The 15,406-nt window shown below is 42.5% G+C and overlaps 1 protein-coding gene across 9 annotated transcripts in view; it reads right to left on the bottom strand.

Annotated features, from left to right (window-relative positions):
- LOC128695634 (uncharacterized) overlaps positions 1-15,406 on the bottom strand; it is a 556,361-nt gene that overhangs the window by 15,726 nt on the left and 525,229 nt on the right. For all 9 annotated transcript variants that reach the window (XM_070093276.1, XM_070093278.1, XM_070093279.1 and 6 more), the window contains 4 exons: positions 10,054-10,244; positions 3,542-3,970; positions 2,935-3,120; positions 1,433-1,525 (listed from right to left, as the gene is read on the bottom strand). In XM_070093276.1, the coding sequence (XP_069949377.1) occupies positions 1,433-1,525; positions 2,935-3,120; positions 3,542-3,970; positions 10,054-10,244 (899 nt within the window). The remainder of the gene's footprint in view (positions 1-1,432; positions 1,526-2,934; positions 3,121-3,541; positions 3,971-10,053; positions 10,245-15,406) is intronic.

Raw genomic sequence — 15,406 nt, 5'->3', positions numbered from 1 at the left:
GAAGTGATCAGATGTTCAGCTTTTGTGGTAAGTCCCTCAAGCCTAAGAAAAAAGGAGGCATATAGCTTGACTTTATATACTGGGATGACATAGCTGCAAGTGACATCACATGTGAGCAAGGTCCACTAATAGAAGAGTAATAGCAGCAGAAGTTTTGAGGTAATCAGTCCCTCAGCCTTGGTAGGTGGTTTCAATGCCTAAAGCAGAGGCATGTGGTTTCACCTCGCTTCATCTTCAGTACATAAGGTCTGGCTACATGCCTCTACTGTAGTCCCGAGGGACTGACTACCTCCTACCCAGGAAAAAGGACTAATCGTTTCAAAAGAATTTTCCCATTCCAGTATTACATTCGCTTGTATTCAACTGAAAAAGAATGTTGTGCAGGTAAAACACTTCAGTAATAGAGATACCGAAGTATTGCATATCTGTCTTATTAAACAGCCCTAAGGAGTTATGAGTAAAGCAATCACAGACTGTAACCAATAAATTTCTCCAGGAATTCAGAAGAAAATATTAGAAGTTAGAAATATTGTTTATTGCAATTGTGTAAAGTCTAGTGTGAATGTATTAATGTATATAAAAAGTAACTACCAATATACACGTTCAGTATTTCTTGACTAGGAGAAAGATAAAGCAAAATATGAATGTACAGTTCCCAATAATCATTATCAAAAAACTGTTTTGTACTTCAAGGCTTCAACCAAGAGGAACTCTAAACTGTAGTTTACAAACTATAATGATCTTAAAACACAGTATGTACATGGTAACTATTGACTGCACATAGAAGTTTACTTGCAAAAAAATCTTTACTACACTTCCAAAATAATGCAAGTGTGGTGACCAACGGAACATGATAATGACTAGGAAAACATGAGTGAGGTAATCCAGGAAGCCATAATGGACCAACAATACATGAAGGAAGTCACCAATATGACATGAGGATAGGAGTGGAAGTTAGTTGAGGATAGTAGTAGTAGTTAGGAGAAAACAGAGAGACTGTGAGTAAAGATATGGACTATGGCACAGAATTGGTATCATGAATTCAGTGGGAAATGACTGAATACAGTGCTATATGAACAAATACAGTGGATGAATGGGACATGACTGAATACAATCCAACATGAATTAACACAGTGGATCAATAGGACATCACTAAATGGAGTGCAACATGAATGAACACAATGAATCAACAGGACATGACTGGATGCAGTGCAACATGAATGAACAGTGGATCAATGAGATACGACTGAATGCAGGGCAACGCAAACACAATGGAATACAAGTGAGGCAAACTTGAAGGAATATGAACGAGACCATGACGAATGCAGTGCACCTAATTATGAAGTGGAAGGAGGCACAGAGCAAGAAAAAGAGGACACGAAAAAACAGAAAGTGTGTCCATGAACATGTAGCAGATGGAGCTAGAACCTACCCCATCGTCGATGCCAACCATGCTGGGCTCCATGCACTCCACTTTGCCTCCCATCAGTGGCATCTTCATGCTAGGCTTCTCCGTCTGGGTGCTCTGAAAGATATGGAATCAATGCTGCTTTAAACTACTAAGTCTCAAATATGCTGAATTTGCCTTCTCTGGAAAGATTAGGAGAGATGTGACTGAAAGGTATAAATAGAAAACAGGAACAAATAAAGGAGATATAAATATTGTGCTAAAATTACCAGGGTAGGACTTAAAGAGACTAAGTTAGACAAGTTAGTATTTAGAAATGATATAGGGAAATACTGGTATGATAATAATAGTTGTAAATGAGTGGAATGAACTCCTGAGTAGATTCACTACAGCAGAACTTTGGGCAGCTTTAAAAATAGGTTGAACAGAAATACATGTGAGTGTGGGTGGGTGAGAGTTAGACATGCCTAGCATGGGCCCATAGGCCTGGTGCAGTGCTCCTCATCCTTTTACATGTGTTCTTAATGGAATAGTTTTCAAGAGGAGGCAGGTGCTTCAGTCTCTATAGATTTTGCTCTCCAGAAGCTTTGTCAAGGCGGTGTGACAAAGCTCCTGAAGAGCAAAACACTGCCAAATAAAATGTTGTATTAGTTGCATATGTGCCCTTTTATGTAACATTGTCAGTAATTCTACCAACATTATTACAGCTGAATGACTAATAAAATGGTATAAAATACCGACAGGTTGTTAGGTAAGACACATATGCAACAGTTAGGTATCTATATTCCGAAACATTTCGCCCACACAGTAGGCTTCCTCAGCTGCTACCACCAATTTTTCTGTACTCGACTGAAGAAGCCTACTGCATAGGTGAAATGTTTCGGAATGAAGATACCTAACTGTTGCATATGTGTCTTACCTAACAACATTATTACAGCTCTGTTTCTGTAGCTACAAAGAGATGATAAAAATATCTAGCTCTTATGCTCTGATTACAAAGGCTCTATGATACCAGTGAGAGGACCTTTGATACTGGTGAGGCAGCCTTGTTTCAGGTAATCAGACATAACCTCCCCTTCCTTGGATTGTACTTGAATCCCTCCATTCTCTCCAGGTGCTGTATGACCTATGTGGTTTTAGCACTTTCCCATGAATGAGGAATAAATTATATTATTTTCCTTCATTAAAACAGCATTTATATTGCTTTTTATATGGCCCTGTTTTAGCTCAATTTACTATTTGCTCTATATAACTAAAAAGTATCAACACCACAAAATGCACAAGGAGTAAAATCATTACCGTTTCTCAAAAGAGTGCAAAATTTTTTATATTATTATTATTATTATTATTATTACTACTACTATTCCTTTCAAGAAGAGTGCCCTGAAGCTAGTGAAAGTGTACTGATCTAAGAAACTGAAGCTGCCTTCATCCTTTCTTATCTTAACATGTTTTCTCCCAAGCACTTTATGCCCCCTTAGGGTTTAGTGCTTCCCCATGAATATTACTACTACTACTGTTCCCACCTGGTAATAGTAGAGGACTCCATCCTTGGCCACAAAGTAGCGTCTCTTCCAGGCGTTCCAGAAGGTTGCTTTCTTTCTCCCTGAGGGCAGCTTCTCCAGGAATCCCTCAATGTTGATGTAGGTAGTACCCTGACTCTGTATTTTGGGTGCCTCCGGGATGTAGTAGAGACGCTTCAGCAAGGGCCTCTGCAAGGGTGCAAGTGATTAGGGACCTACAAGTTTATACCCTTCAAGAGGGGGTGCTTGACACTGAAGGGTTCTTGATTCGCCTAATCACCACCCATTTCATAGGCACTGTATGATTTCTCTCTCTGGTTGGAGTGAGGAATAGTCACAAAAAATTAAATATGTGTGACTTAGCGAAAGTAAATGCCCAGTGGATGATAAATAATTTCCTAAACCGAATATGATACCAGAGAAGGCCAAAAATGAAATCAGTACACTGGAGCAAAAGTTATAAAAACAAAATACAGTACTATTTGACTTTTTTTTAAACTGCATAAAACACTGAAGAACAAAAAAAAAAGTCATTTTATACACAAGGTTCTGTAAGGTAATTTATTTAAATTATATGTTCCTAGTTCATTAGGAGTTTCCAGGTACTCACTGGGTTCCAACCTGTCGTGGAGGGCGGCTTGCTCATAAGCTCCCTCAGTTCCTCATCCACCTTCTTGAACTGATTGTAAATGGGCTCTACAGGTTCTTCAGGTTCCATCTGCTGCAGGTTCTCAAAGGCAGGTGCCAGGAGGTTCTCCACGGAGTCGCTGACAGAGTTGAGGCTGTTAGTGCTGCTGGTCTTCTCGAGGGAGGAGCTGACAAGTGATGAGGTCGATCCAGAAGACCTGTGGCTCAAGGTACCATTGCCATTACTGTTGATATTGCCATTGGTTTCTGATCTGCTGTTGGACTTCCCTGCCTCGAACTGGTTCCTGAGAGCCTTGACGGAGGGAAGGAACTTCTTGACCTTAGCAGGGCTTGTAAGACTGTCATTATTGTTGTTGTTGCCACCCGAAGAATTCCAATTCTTGATATCAACCTGAAAAAGACAATTTTAAAAGTCATTAAATTGCTAATCAATTTATTGCTGCTGGTTCTTTCAACAGCAGCTTGATATTGTAGAAGGAATCCTGATCCAAGAAATTTAGGCTTCCCTACACCCAGAACCAGATTGAGATTTTGTAGGCTCTTGGGCTTCAGGTACTGTGATGGCCCCAGTGATATTTTCAAAAGGAAAAAAGTTAAAGATATATTCAATGAACAGTCAATAGTTCATCATATACGTGATGTAATAATATACTATAATTATAAATTTACAGCAGTAACTGTGAACACTTCAGCTAATCTCTGGAGGTCCTCCAGCTGGTGGAGGCCCCTGGGATGCAGCCACTAAAGTCTACGCTTTAATCCAGCCATGCCTACACCCAGTGGTGATTCCAAAAGTTTTGCATAGCAGGGTCTTATGGGTAGCATTATGGTTGGATGTCGGCTAGAGAATTTTTTTCAATTACTGAATATTTTATGCTCGTGTTGTGCCTAAATGATTACAAACGAAGCTGCGACACAATCAACCTAAGGATTTTAAAAACATGCTTTGCCGATTTATTTCCTCTCATAGCAATAATAATATTAATAAAAATTATTATTTTTAATTACTTGGGACGGCACTTGGCGTTGAGGTGACTGATGTAGCTTATGGGGGGACTGAAGCCCTGCTAACCACTCCTTGACATCACCACTGTCTACAAATCTTAGGATCAAACCTGATTACATCTCATTCCCCAAGCATTGTACTACTCCCACAGATTTAGCACATCCCTATTAATGTAATTCTCTCCCTTTCTCAAGGTGAAGGAACCCAGTCCGTCATTTCAAAATAGGTCATTTTTTTTTGGCTGCAGGTCTGAGATTCTGATTTCAACAAAATCAAAATCACACCTGAAATTAGCACTTATAGAAAGGAAAGTGACAATCCAATCAGTTCGACTCATGGTGGAAAGTGGCAAGTGGAGAACCAATACATCTAAAGGTCAGTGTCTCCCTCACAGCCCACACACACTTAGCTGGCCCCTTCACCGCCCCCTCCATTCCTCCAGGTCTTCAACGTCGAACAGGTAAGGTAAACTAGCTGTGAACAGCAACTGGTTTGTCCATCCACACGTCCTGGTCTGTACACCCCAATGCAAATAGGTAATTACACACACACACACACACACACACACACACACACACACACACGAATATGCACAGATAAGAAGGGAGGCCCAACGTCAATATGAAAACGACATAGCAGCAAAAGCCAAATCTGACCCGATGCTGTTATACAGCCACATCAGGAAGAAAACAACCGTTAAGGACCTGGTAATCAGGCTAAGGAAGGAAGGAGGAGAGACAACAAGAAATGACCGTGAAGTATGTGAGGAACTCAACAAGAGATTCAAAGAAGTGTTCAAAGAGGAGACAGAAGGGGCTCCAGAAAGACGGAGAGGTGGGGTACACCACCATGTGCTGGACACAGTACACACAACCGAGGAAGAAGTGAAGAGGCTTCTGAGTGAGCTAGATACCTCAAAGGCAATGGGGCCAGATAACATCTCTCCATGGGTCCTGAGAGAGGGAGCAGAGGTGCTGTGTACCCCTAACAACAATATTCAATACATCTATCGAAACAGGGAGATTGCCTGAGGCATGGAAGACAGCAAATGTGGTCCCAATCTTTAAAAAAGGAGACAGACATGAAGCACTAAACTACAGACCAGTGTCACTGACATGTATAGCATGCAAAATCATGGAAAAGATTGTCAGGAGAAGAATGGTGGAACATCTAGAAAGGAATGATCTCATCACCAGCAGCCAACATGGTTTCAGAGATGGGAAATCCTGTGTCACAAACCTACTGGAGTTCTATGACATGGTGACAGCAGTAAGACAAGAGAGAGAGGGGTGGGTGGATTACATTTTCTTGGACTGCAAGAAGGCTTTTGACACAGTACCACACAAGAGATTAGTGCAAAAACTGGAGGACCAAGCAGGGATAACAGGGAAGGCACTGCAATGGATCAGGGAATACTTGTCAGGAAGACAGCAGCGAGTAATGGTACGTGGCGAGGTGTCAGAGTAGGCACCTGTGACCAGCGGGGTCCCACAGGGGTCAGTCCTAGGACCAGTGCTGTTTCTGGTATTTGTGAACGACATGACGGAAGGAATAAACTCCGAGGTGTCCCTGTTTGCAGATGACGTGAAGTTGATGAGAAGAGTTCATTCGATCGAAGACCAGGCAGAACTACAAAGGGATCTGGACAGGCTGCAGACCTGGTCCAGCAACTGGCTCCTGGAGTTCAATCCCACCAAGTGCAAAGTCATGAGGATTGGGGAAGGGCAAAGAAGACCGCAGACGGAGTACAGTCTAGGGGGCCAGAGACTACAAACATCACTCAAGGAAAAAGATCTTGGGGTGAGTATAACACCAGGCACATCTCCTGAAGCGCACATCAACCAAATAACTGCCGCAGCATATGGGCGCCTGGCAAACCTCAGAATAGCATTCCGACATCTTAATAAGGAGTCGTTCAGGACCCTGTACACCGTGTACGTTAGGCCCATATTAGAGTATGCGGCACCAGTTTGGAACCCACACCTAGCCAAGCATGTAAAGAAACTAGAGAAAGTGCAAAGGTTTGCAACAAGACTAGTCCCAGAGTTAAGAGGTATGTCCTATGAGGAGAGGTTAAGGGAAATCAACCTGACGACACTGGAGGACAGGAGAGATAGGGGGAACATGATAACGACTTACAAAATACCGAGAGGAATTGACAAGGTGGACAAAGACAGGATGTTCCAGAGACTGGACACAGCAACACGGGGACACAGTTGGAAGCTGAAGACACAGATGAATCAAAGGGATGTTAGGAAGTATTTCTTCAGCCACAGAGTAGTCAGGAAGTGGAATAGTTTGGGAAGCGATGTAGTGGAGGCAGGATCCATACATAGCTTTAAGCAGAGGTACGATAAAGCTCATGGTTCAGGGAGAGTGACCTAGTAGCGACCAGTGAAGAGGCGGGGCCAGGAGCTTGGACTCGACCCCTGCAACCTCAACTAGGTGAGTACAACTAGGTGAGTACACACACACACACACACGCACACATACGTGAATAGGCGAGTACACAAATAGGTGAGTACACATAAACCTCACTCAAGGAGTGGGACCAAGGGGCAAGCATAGCACTAAGTATAACTCCTGAGGGACAAATCAACTGCATAACCTCAGTGGTAAATGCACGTCTGGTAAACCTAAGGTTAGTTTTCAGAAACCTTTTCTGGCCTTCTCTGCCTCTTTCTCACTCAGTTGTGATTTGACAATGGCTCAGGACAGACTGAAACGTCATCCTAACATTCCTCTACCAGGTACAGGCTTTTGGCGAAATAAGAAGTACTGATAAGGTGGACAGCAACACTGTTCGAGAGGTGGGAAACAGGTACGTGAGAGTACAGATGATTTCCAGGGATTTCAAGAAATATATCTTAGAATCAGAATAGTCAGGGTGTGAAATGAACAAGACAATGAAGTGGGAGAGGCAGGATCCATACACCACTCTAAGAATAGCCATGACCCCTGTGGGTTTAGCCCCTAGTTTTGATTGTACTACTAATAATAGTGATAATAGGGGTCATGCAGCCCGAAGAGAGGAAAACCAGTAGCAGCCAGCGGGACCAGGAACTGAGCTCGACACCTGCAACCACATATAAGTTAGCGCATATAAGCCCATGCACGTGCGCGCGCGCACGCACACACGCACACACACATACACACACACGCACACACTAACACACACAAACACATGCACACACACGCACACACTAACACACACAAACACACGCACACACACTAACACACACAAACACACACGCACACACACTAACACACACACACACACACACACACTAACACACACACACACACACACACGCACACACACACACACACACAAATGAGATGGTGGAATACATAACAAAATGAAAGAGGAAAGGTTTGTTCCCAAGGGCAATAGAAATAATGAGAGGACCAAAGCGAGTCCTTGGTTTACCCGAAGGTGTAGGGATACAAAAACTAGGTGCACTAGAGAATGGAAAAGGTACAGGAGGCAAAGGACCCAGGAAAATAAGGAGATTAGTTGAAGAGCCAGAAACGAGTATGCACAGATAAGGAGGAAGGCCCAGCGACAGTACGAAAACGACATAGCATCGAAAGTCAAGTCTGACCCAAAACTGCTGTATAGCCACATTAAGAGGAAGACAACAGTCAAAGACCAGGTGATCAGGCTGAGGAAAGAAGATGGGGAACTCACAAGAAATGATCAAGAGGTATGTGAGGAGCTCAACATGAAATTTAAGGAAGTATTTACAGTGGAGACAGGAAGGCCCCTGGGGGGTCAGAAGAACAGAACAGGACACCAGCAAGGAATATACAAACAAGTGTTGGATGACATACATACAACTGAAGAGGAGGTGAAGAAGTTGCTAAGGGACATTGATACCTTAACGGCAAGGGGACCTGACAACATCTTCCCGTAGGTCCTTAGAGAGGGAGCGGATATGCTGTATGTGCCATTTACCACAATCTTCAACACATCCCTTGAAACTGGGCAACTACCTGAGGTATGGAAGACGGCAAATGTAGTTCCATTTTTAAAAAAGGAGACAGAAAAGAGGCACTAAACTATAGACCTGTGTCACTGACGTGTATAGTATGCAAAGTTATGAAGAAGATTATCAGGAGGAGAGTGGTGGAACACCTGGAATGGAACAAGAGTATAAATGCCAACCAGCACGGATTCATGGAAGGCAAATCCTGTGTCACAAACCTTCTGGAGTTTTATGATAAAGTAACAAAAGTAAGACATGAGAGAGAGGGGTGGGTTGATTGCATCTCCTTGGACTGCAAGAAGGCCTTTGACACAGTTCCTCATAAGAGATTAGTGCAGAAGCTAGAGGATCAGGCACATATAACAGGAAGGGCACTGCAATGGATCAGAGAATACCTGACAGGGAGGCAACAACGAGTCATGGTACGTGATGAGGTATCACAGTGGGCACCTGTGACGAGCAGAGTCCCACAGGGGTCGGTCCTAGGATCAGTGCTATTTTTGGTATATGTGAATGACATGATGGAAGGGTTAGACTCAAAAGTGTCCCTGTTCGCAGATTATGTGAAGTTAATGAGGAGAATTAAATCAGATGAGGATCAGGCAGGACTTCAAAGAGACCTGGACAGACTGAACACCTGGTCCAACAACTGGCTTCTCGAATTTAACCCTGCCAAATGCAAAGTCGTGAAGATCGGGGAAGGGCACAGAAGACCGCAGACGGAGTATAGGCTAGATAGCCAAAGACTTCAAACCTCGCTCAAGGAGAAAGATCTTGGGGTGAGTATAACACCGAGCACGTCTCCTGAAGCACACATCAACCAGATAACTGCTGCAGCATATGGGCACCGGCAAACCTGAGAACAGCGTTCCGATACCTTTGTAAGGAATCGTTCAAGACACTATCCACCGTGTACGTCAGGCCCATACTGGAGTATGCACCTGTTTGGAACCCACACTTGATCAAGCACGTCAAGAAATTAGAGAAAGTGCAAAGGTTTGCGACAAGGTTAGTTCCAGAGCTAATGGGAATGTCCTATGAAGAAAGATTAAGGGAAATCGGCCTGACGACACTGGAGGACAGGAGGGTCTGGGGAGACATGATAACGACATATAAAATACTGCACAGAATAGACAAGGTGGACAAAGACAGGATGTTCCAGGTTACAATTGGAAGTTGAAGAGTCAGATGAGTCAAAGGGATGTTAGGAAGTATTTCTTCAGTCATAGAGTTGTCGGGCAGTGGAATAGCCTAGAAAGTGACGTAGTGGAGGCAGGAACCATACATAGCTTTAAGACGAGGTTTGATAAAGCTCATGGAGCAGGGAGAGAGAGGACCCAGTAGCAACCAGTGAAGAGGCGGGGCCAGGAGCTAAGACTCGACTCCTGCAACCACAAATAGGTGAGTACACACACACACACACACACTTCTCCACCACCAGCCTCTCACACACAAACACAAGAGGAACAAACCACTCACCTTGTTGGAGGAGGCCATCATGTTTCTTTGTCTCTGCCTAACTGTCTCCGGGTACACCTCCACACAGCGGTCCTGCTGAACCTGCTCCTCCTCTCTCTTCTGCTGCTCTTCCTGCTGGTGGGCGTGGCGGTGGGCGAGGTGGTGGGCGTCCTCTTTCTCAGAGTCCACGGGAGGCCCGGGAGAGGGAGTGTCTGTGCACGTGAAAATGATACATTTAAAACAAGCGCTAAGCCCGAATGGGACACAGATGAACAGTGACAGGAGCTATCATAAAAGTCGCAGACATATTTTTTTTTTTTGAAGGGCACTGCAAGGATTTGTAGGTGTGTGTGTTGTGAATATTTCAATGTTTATCGTAGTTTTAGAAAAATCTACTCGAATTCAGGTGAAAATAACAGTGGAGACGGTAGAAACAGCAGTGTTGATCAAGGTGATCCCTCCCTCAGTCTTGAAACTTGTTGGTATGGTACACCATCAATAATACAAATGTTTGTATTAGGCTGCTCAGGTTCATTGTACATACAGATCACAAGTTCAGTTGGGTTTTATTTAGAAATTTCTGTGTTTGACACAGCAGACTAAGTACTACCGTACTCTATGTTCCGTACCCGATCCTCATTAACTGTGCATGTAAGGTCAAGACTGTTTTCTAATCTCCCCTCAAGGGAGGTTCCTTGGCGCTGGTAAGGGGTTCTTGATCTAGGGAATTGGATCTGTGCTCCAGTTCCCTGAACTGAGCTTGAATACCTTCCATCACCCTCCCCCCACAAGCGCTGTATGATCCGTACTGGTTTAGTGTTCCCCCATGATTACAGAAATAATGTTTTCTAATCTGCTTGGTTCCGCTCTCTGCTGCTATAAGACGCATTTCTCACTGCGTCCTAACTGTTCATTTGTACGTGATTGTTCATCTAATCTGACTCCCACAACCTTCAAGTAACTTTTATTACCAAATAAGCATCGCTATTCAAACACCCACACCAACACAAGGTCAGTATCAGTACCCAGAGACTCCACCACACTCAGACAAGGTTAATATCAATACCCAGTGATTCCAATACATCCAGACGAGGTTAGTATCAATTCCCAAAGACTCCACCACACTTAGACAAGGTTAATATCAGTTCCCAAAGACTCCACCGTACTTAGACGAGGTTAATATCAGTTCCCAAAGACTTCACCACACTTAGACGAGGTTAATATCAGTTCCCAAAGACTTCACCACACTTAGACGAGGTTAATATCAGTACCCAAAGACTTCACCACACTCAGACAAGGTTAATATCAGTTCCCAAAGATTTCACCACACTTAGACGAGGTTAATATCAGTACCCAAAGACTTCACCACACTCAGACAAGGTTAATATCAGTTCCCAAAGACTTCACCACACTTAGACGAGGTTAATATCAGTTCCCAAAGACTTCACCACACTTAGACGAGGTTAATATCAGTACCCAAAGACTTCACCACACTCAGACAAGGTTAATATCAGTTCCCAAAGATTTCACCACACTTAGACGAGGTTAATATCAGTTCCCAAAGACTTCACCACACTTAGACGAGGTTAATATCAGTACCCAAAGACTTCACCACACTCAGACAAGGTTAATATCAGTTCCCAAAGACTCCATCACACTCAAACGAGGTTTGTCAGTACCCAAAGACTCCGCTACTCACTACCACTTACTCCTAATTCCGAATCTCTCCTTCTCCTCCGTTATACTCATTAAAATGAGAACGCGGCATGGCATATGAGTGGCGTATTACACCCCCTCCGGCAGCTGTACTCTGACAAGTGTAAGTCATTAGAACACAGGTGGTAATACCAGATCCATAGAGGAGGGAGAGGATGATGAGGGGAGAGGCGATAGAGGAGACAAAGAGGGTGAAGGAAGAAGAGGGTAAGAGGAGAGAGAGGGAAGGAAAGGCGAGGGAGAAGATAAGGGGGAAAGAGGAAGAGGATTGGAGAAAAGAGCAAAGGAGAAAGGAAGAGTGTGTCATTAGGAAGAAAGAGTGAGAAGGAAATGAAAAGTTAAAGGTGAGAAAGGGTCAAGCAATAAATTAAAACAGCAAATAAAGAAGCGAATGAGCTCTTGAGGAAATCAGATACAACACAAACAGCAATGGGACTAGACGAAATATTACCCTGAATTTAGAAACTCGAGAGCCCCAGAGCAAAATTTTCAAAACAATGGAAAAACTAGACAGCTTGAAAAGTGCAGACGTGATGTATACCAGAAAAGAGGGAAAATAAAACAGGAATCTGTATCCAAGTTATGTTCTCTAGTGCACTAGTTAAAACTGAAAAAAAAGATAAAACAGTGCACCAGGAAAGATTTAGATATAAAAGAGACTACCAATATATATCGAGAGACGGGAAAATCCTGGTATAAACCTCGGTACGTAAGATGATCAAAGGATTGGTAAGGATTAGGTCGAAAGATTGGTATTAGGACGTCTGAAAACAGCGAAATAGGGAAATGGGTAAACAGTTAGGATGGTTGTAATGGATACCGGCCCAGCCACATGGACTTGTAATAAGAGTGCGTGAAAAAGGTTTTGCAAATGTATAAACATGTACAAATGTATAAAAATGTATAAACATATAAATATATACACAAGTTTGTTATACAGTGTTTTTCATGCTTGTAGGCAATATTTGCCATTTTCCACAAATAGTATATAAAAATATGTAAAATTGGTCAATTAGCAAGAACTCATTTAAAATTAAGTCCTTTCTATAAATCTCTCTTATACGTTTAAAGATATATTTTTTTCATTTATGTTAACGTAAAAATTTATAATTTTGCACCAAAGAAACTTAGAAAACTTACCTAACCTTATAACAAGAGCAATTTATTTTAGCCTAATCCAACTAAATATATTTTAGGTACGTTTACAATAATTTAATACTAAACAAACACAGTGAAATATATATTTTTCGTTAGGTTTAGAATGATTTTGGCGAAATTATTGCATACACAAATTTTCACTTGTCCTATATGGCAAGATGAACGTTGCTATTAAGACAAGATCGCAAGTTCTGCCTATTCTTCACGACATATATATATATATATATATATATATATATATATATATATATATATATATATATATATATATATATATATATATATATATATATATACTTTAAATAAAGAGTAACCAAAACTTTTTGTTTATGATTTTTTTTAAATCACAAGAAGCCTTTTTATAAAAGCACGCAAATAGACAAGGAACGATACAGAATCAAAATTCATAATATTTCTGATTGAAATCTAAACCTTAGTCCAGGATTTTATAAGCTTGAAGCAATCATTATAAATGAAATTTGTGAAAGTTTTAGGTTATGTTGACCGATCTGTCACTCGTGACCTGACCTCATCTGACCTCACCTAACCAAGACAGGTCTGAGAATGATGTGCAATCCTTCTAATATATAAGCCCTCGTATTACTACATTTCCCTTACTGTGTTCCTGCATGAAAGTGTTTATATATAAATTCACTACGACACTACTGTATCATTTTCTCATGTTTTCAGAGGATCATAGAAGCTTAAAATCACTAAAAAAATCATTTCAACTTGACCCACCAACACTGAATATGTCACTGGTAGACTACAGGTCACACACACACACACACACACACACACATCTGTGCATACACACACCTACATACACTTACTCCACTCCAAACAGGACAGCAAAGCAAGCACCCCCTCCCCCCATATACACGTTTTATGAAAGCTACGCCCCTGCTCTCGGGGGGTTGCGAAAGGTAAACACCGCTGTATCGGTTAATTTAACTAGTATACTAGAATAGCAATTTTAAATTTATATTCTACATTCACTTTCAGGTTGTCATCGTATTAGTGCCAGCGTTAACTCTTAATACAAATAATAGTTAAAATAATTATAATAATAATATTATTATTCTTGCTTCACTCACGTGAGTTGCAGTTTGTACAAGTTTATTTTCTAGTGATTCAGCTGCCCCTCCTCCACCCTCTCCCGAAACCTCTTATTCCCCTCCCCCCTATAACTTCCCCTCCCCATCCCCACAGAACCCAACCCCCACATCTTCAATGCCTCCACTGACTCTCGTCTTCCCCCTCCCCTCCACAACCTCTTCTCATACTATCAAAACTGCTGGCAACAGCGCCAAACACTGTACAATGTTAATAACACACACACACACACACACATACATATTATCGACCCCTGCAACCACAAATAAGTGAGTACACACACACACACACACACTGTACACTGTGTATGTTAGGCCCATACTGGAGTATGCAGCACCAGTCTGGAACCCACACCTGGTCAAGCACGTCAAGAAGTTAGAGAAAGTACAAAGGTTTGCAACAAGGCTAGTCCCAGAGCTCAAGGGAATGTCGTACGAGGAAAGGTTAAGGGAAATCGGACTGACGACACTGGAGGACAGAAGGGTCAGGGGAGACATGATAACGACATACAAGATACTGCGGGGAATAGACAAGGTGGACAGAGATAGGATGTTCCAGAGAGGGGACACAGGGACAAGGGGTCACAACTGGAAGCTGAAGACTCAGACGAGTCACAGGGACGTTAGGAAGTATTTCTTCAGTCACAGAGTTGTCAGCAAGTGGAATAGCCTAGCAAGTGAAGTAGTGGAGGCAGGAACCATACATAGTTTTAAGAAGAGGTATGACAAAGCTCAGGAAGCAGAGAGAGAGAGGATCCAGTAGCGATCAGTGAAGAGGCGGGGCCAGGAGCTGAGTCTCGACCCCTGCAACCACAATTAGGTGAGTACACACATCGGCCTGACGACACTGGAGGACAGGAGGGGAGACATGTTAATTAACATACAAAATACCGCGTGGAATAGACAAGGTGGACAGAGACAGGATGTTCCAGAGATGGGACACAGAAACAAGGTGTCACAATTGTAAGTTGAAGACCCAGATGAGTCAAAGGGATATCAGGAAGTATTTCTTCAGTCATAGAGTAGTCAGGAAGTGGAATAGCCTAGCAAGTGAGGTAGTGGAGATAGGAACCATATATAGCTTTAAGATGAGGTATGATAAAGCTCATGGAGGGAGCAGGGAGAGAGGACCTAGTAGCACTCAGTGAAGAGACGGGGTCAGGAGCTGAGTCTCGACCCCTGCAACCACAATTAGGCGAGTACAATTAGGTGAGTACACACACACACAGACACACACACACAAGAAATTCGAATAAATGTGGCAAAACAGTGCCTAGAAATTACACAAGAAACCGTAAATTAAAAATGGAAATTCGACGTTTCGGTGCGTTGTGGGCCATTATCAAGTCCCAGAGGAAGCGAAGTATTTATCATATTGCAACTTG

Source organism: Cherax quadricarinatus, chromosome 42 (genome assembly GCF_038502225.1).
Source record: "Cherax quadricarinatus isolate ZL_2023a chromosome 42, ASM3850222v1, whole genome shotgun sequence".
NCBI classification, from domain to species: Eukaryota; Metazoa; Arthropoda; class Malacostraca; order Decapoda; family Parastacidae; genus Cherax; species Cherax quadricarinatus.
Note: the sequence above shows the minus strand (reverse complement) of the source record. Positions and strands in the feature narration are given on the sequence as shown.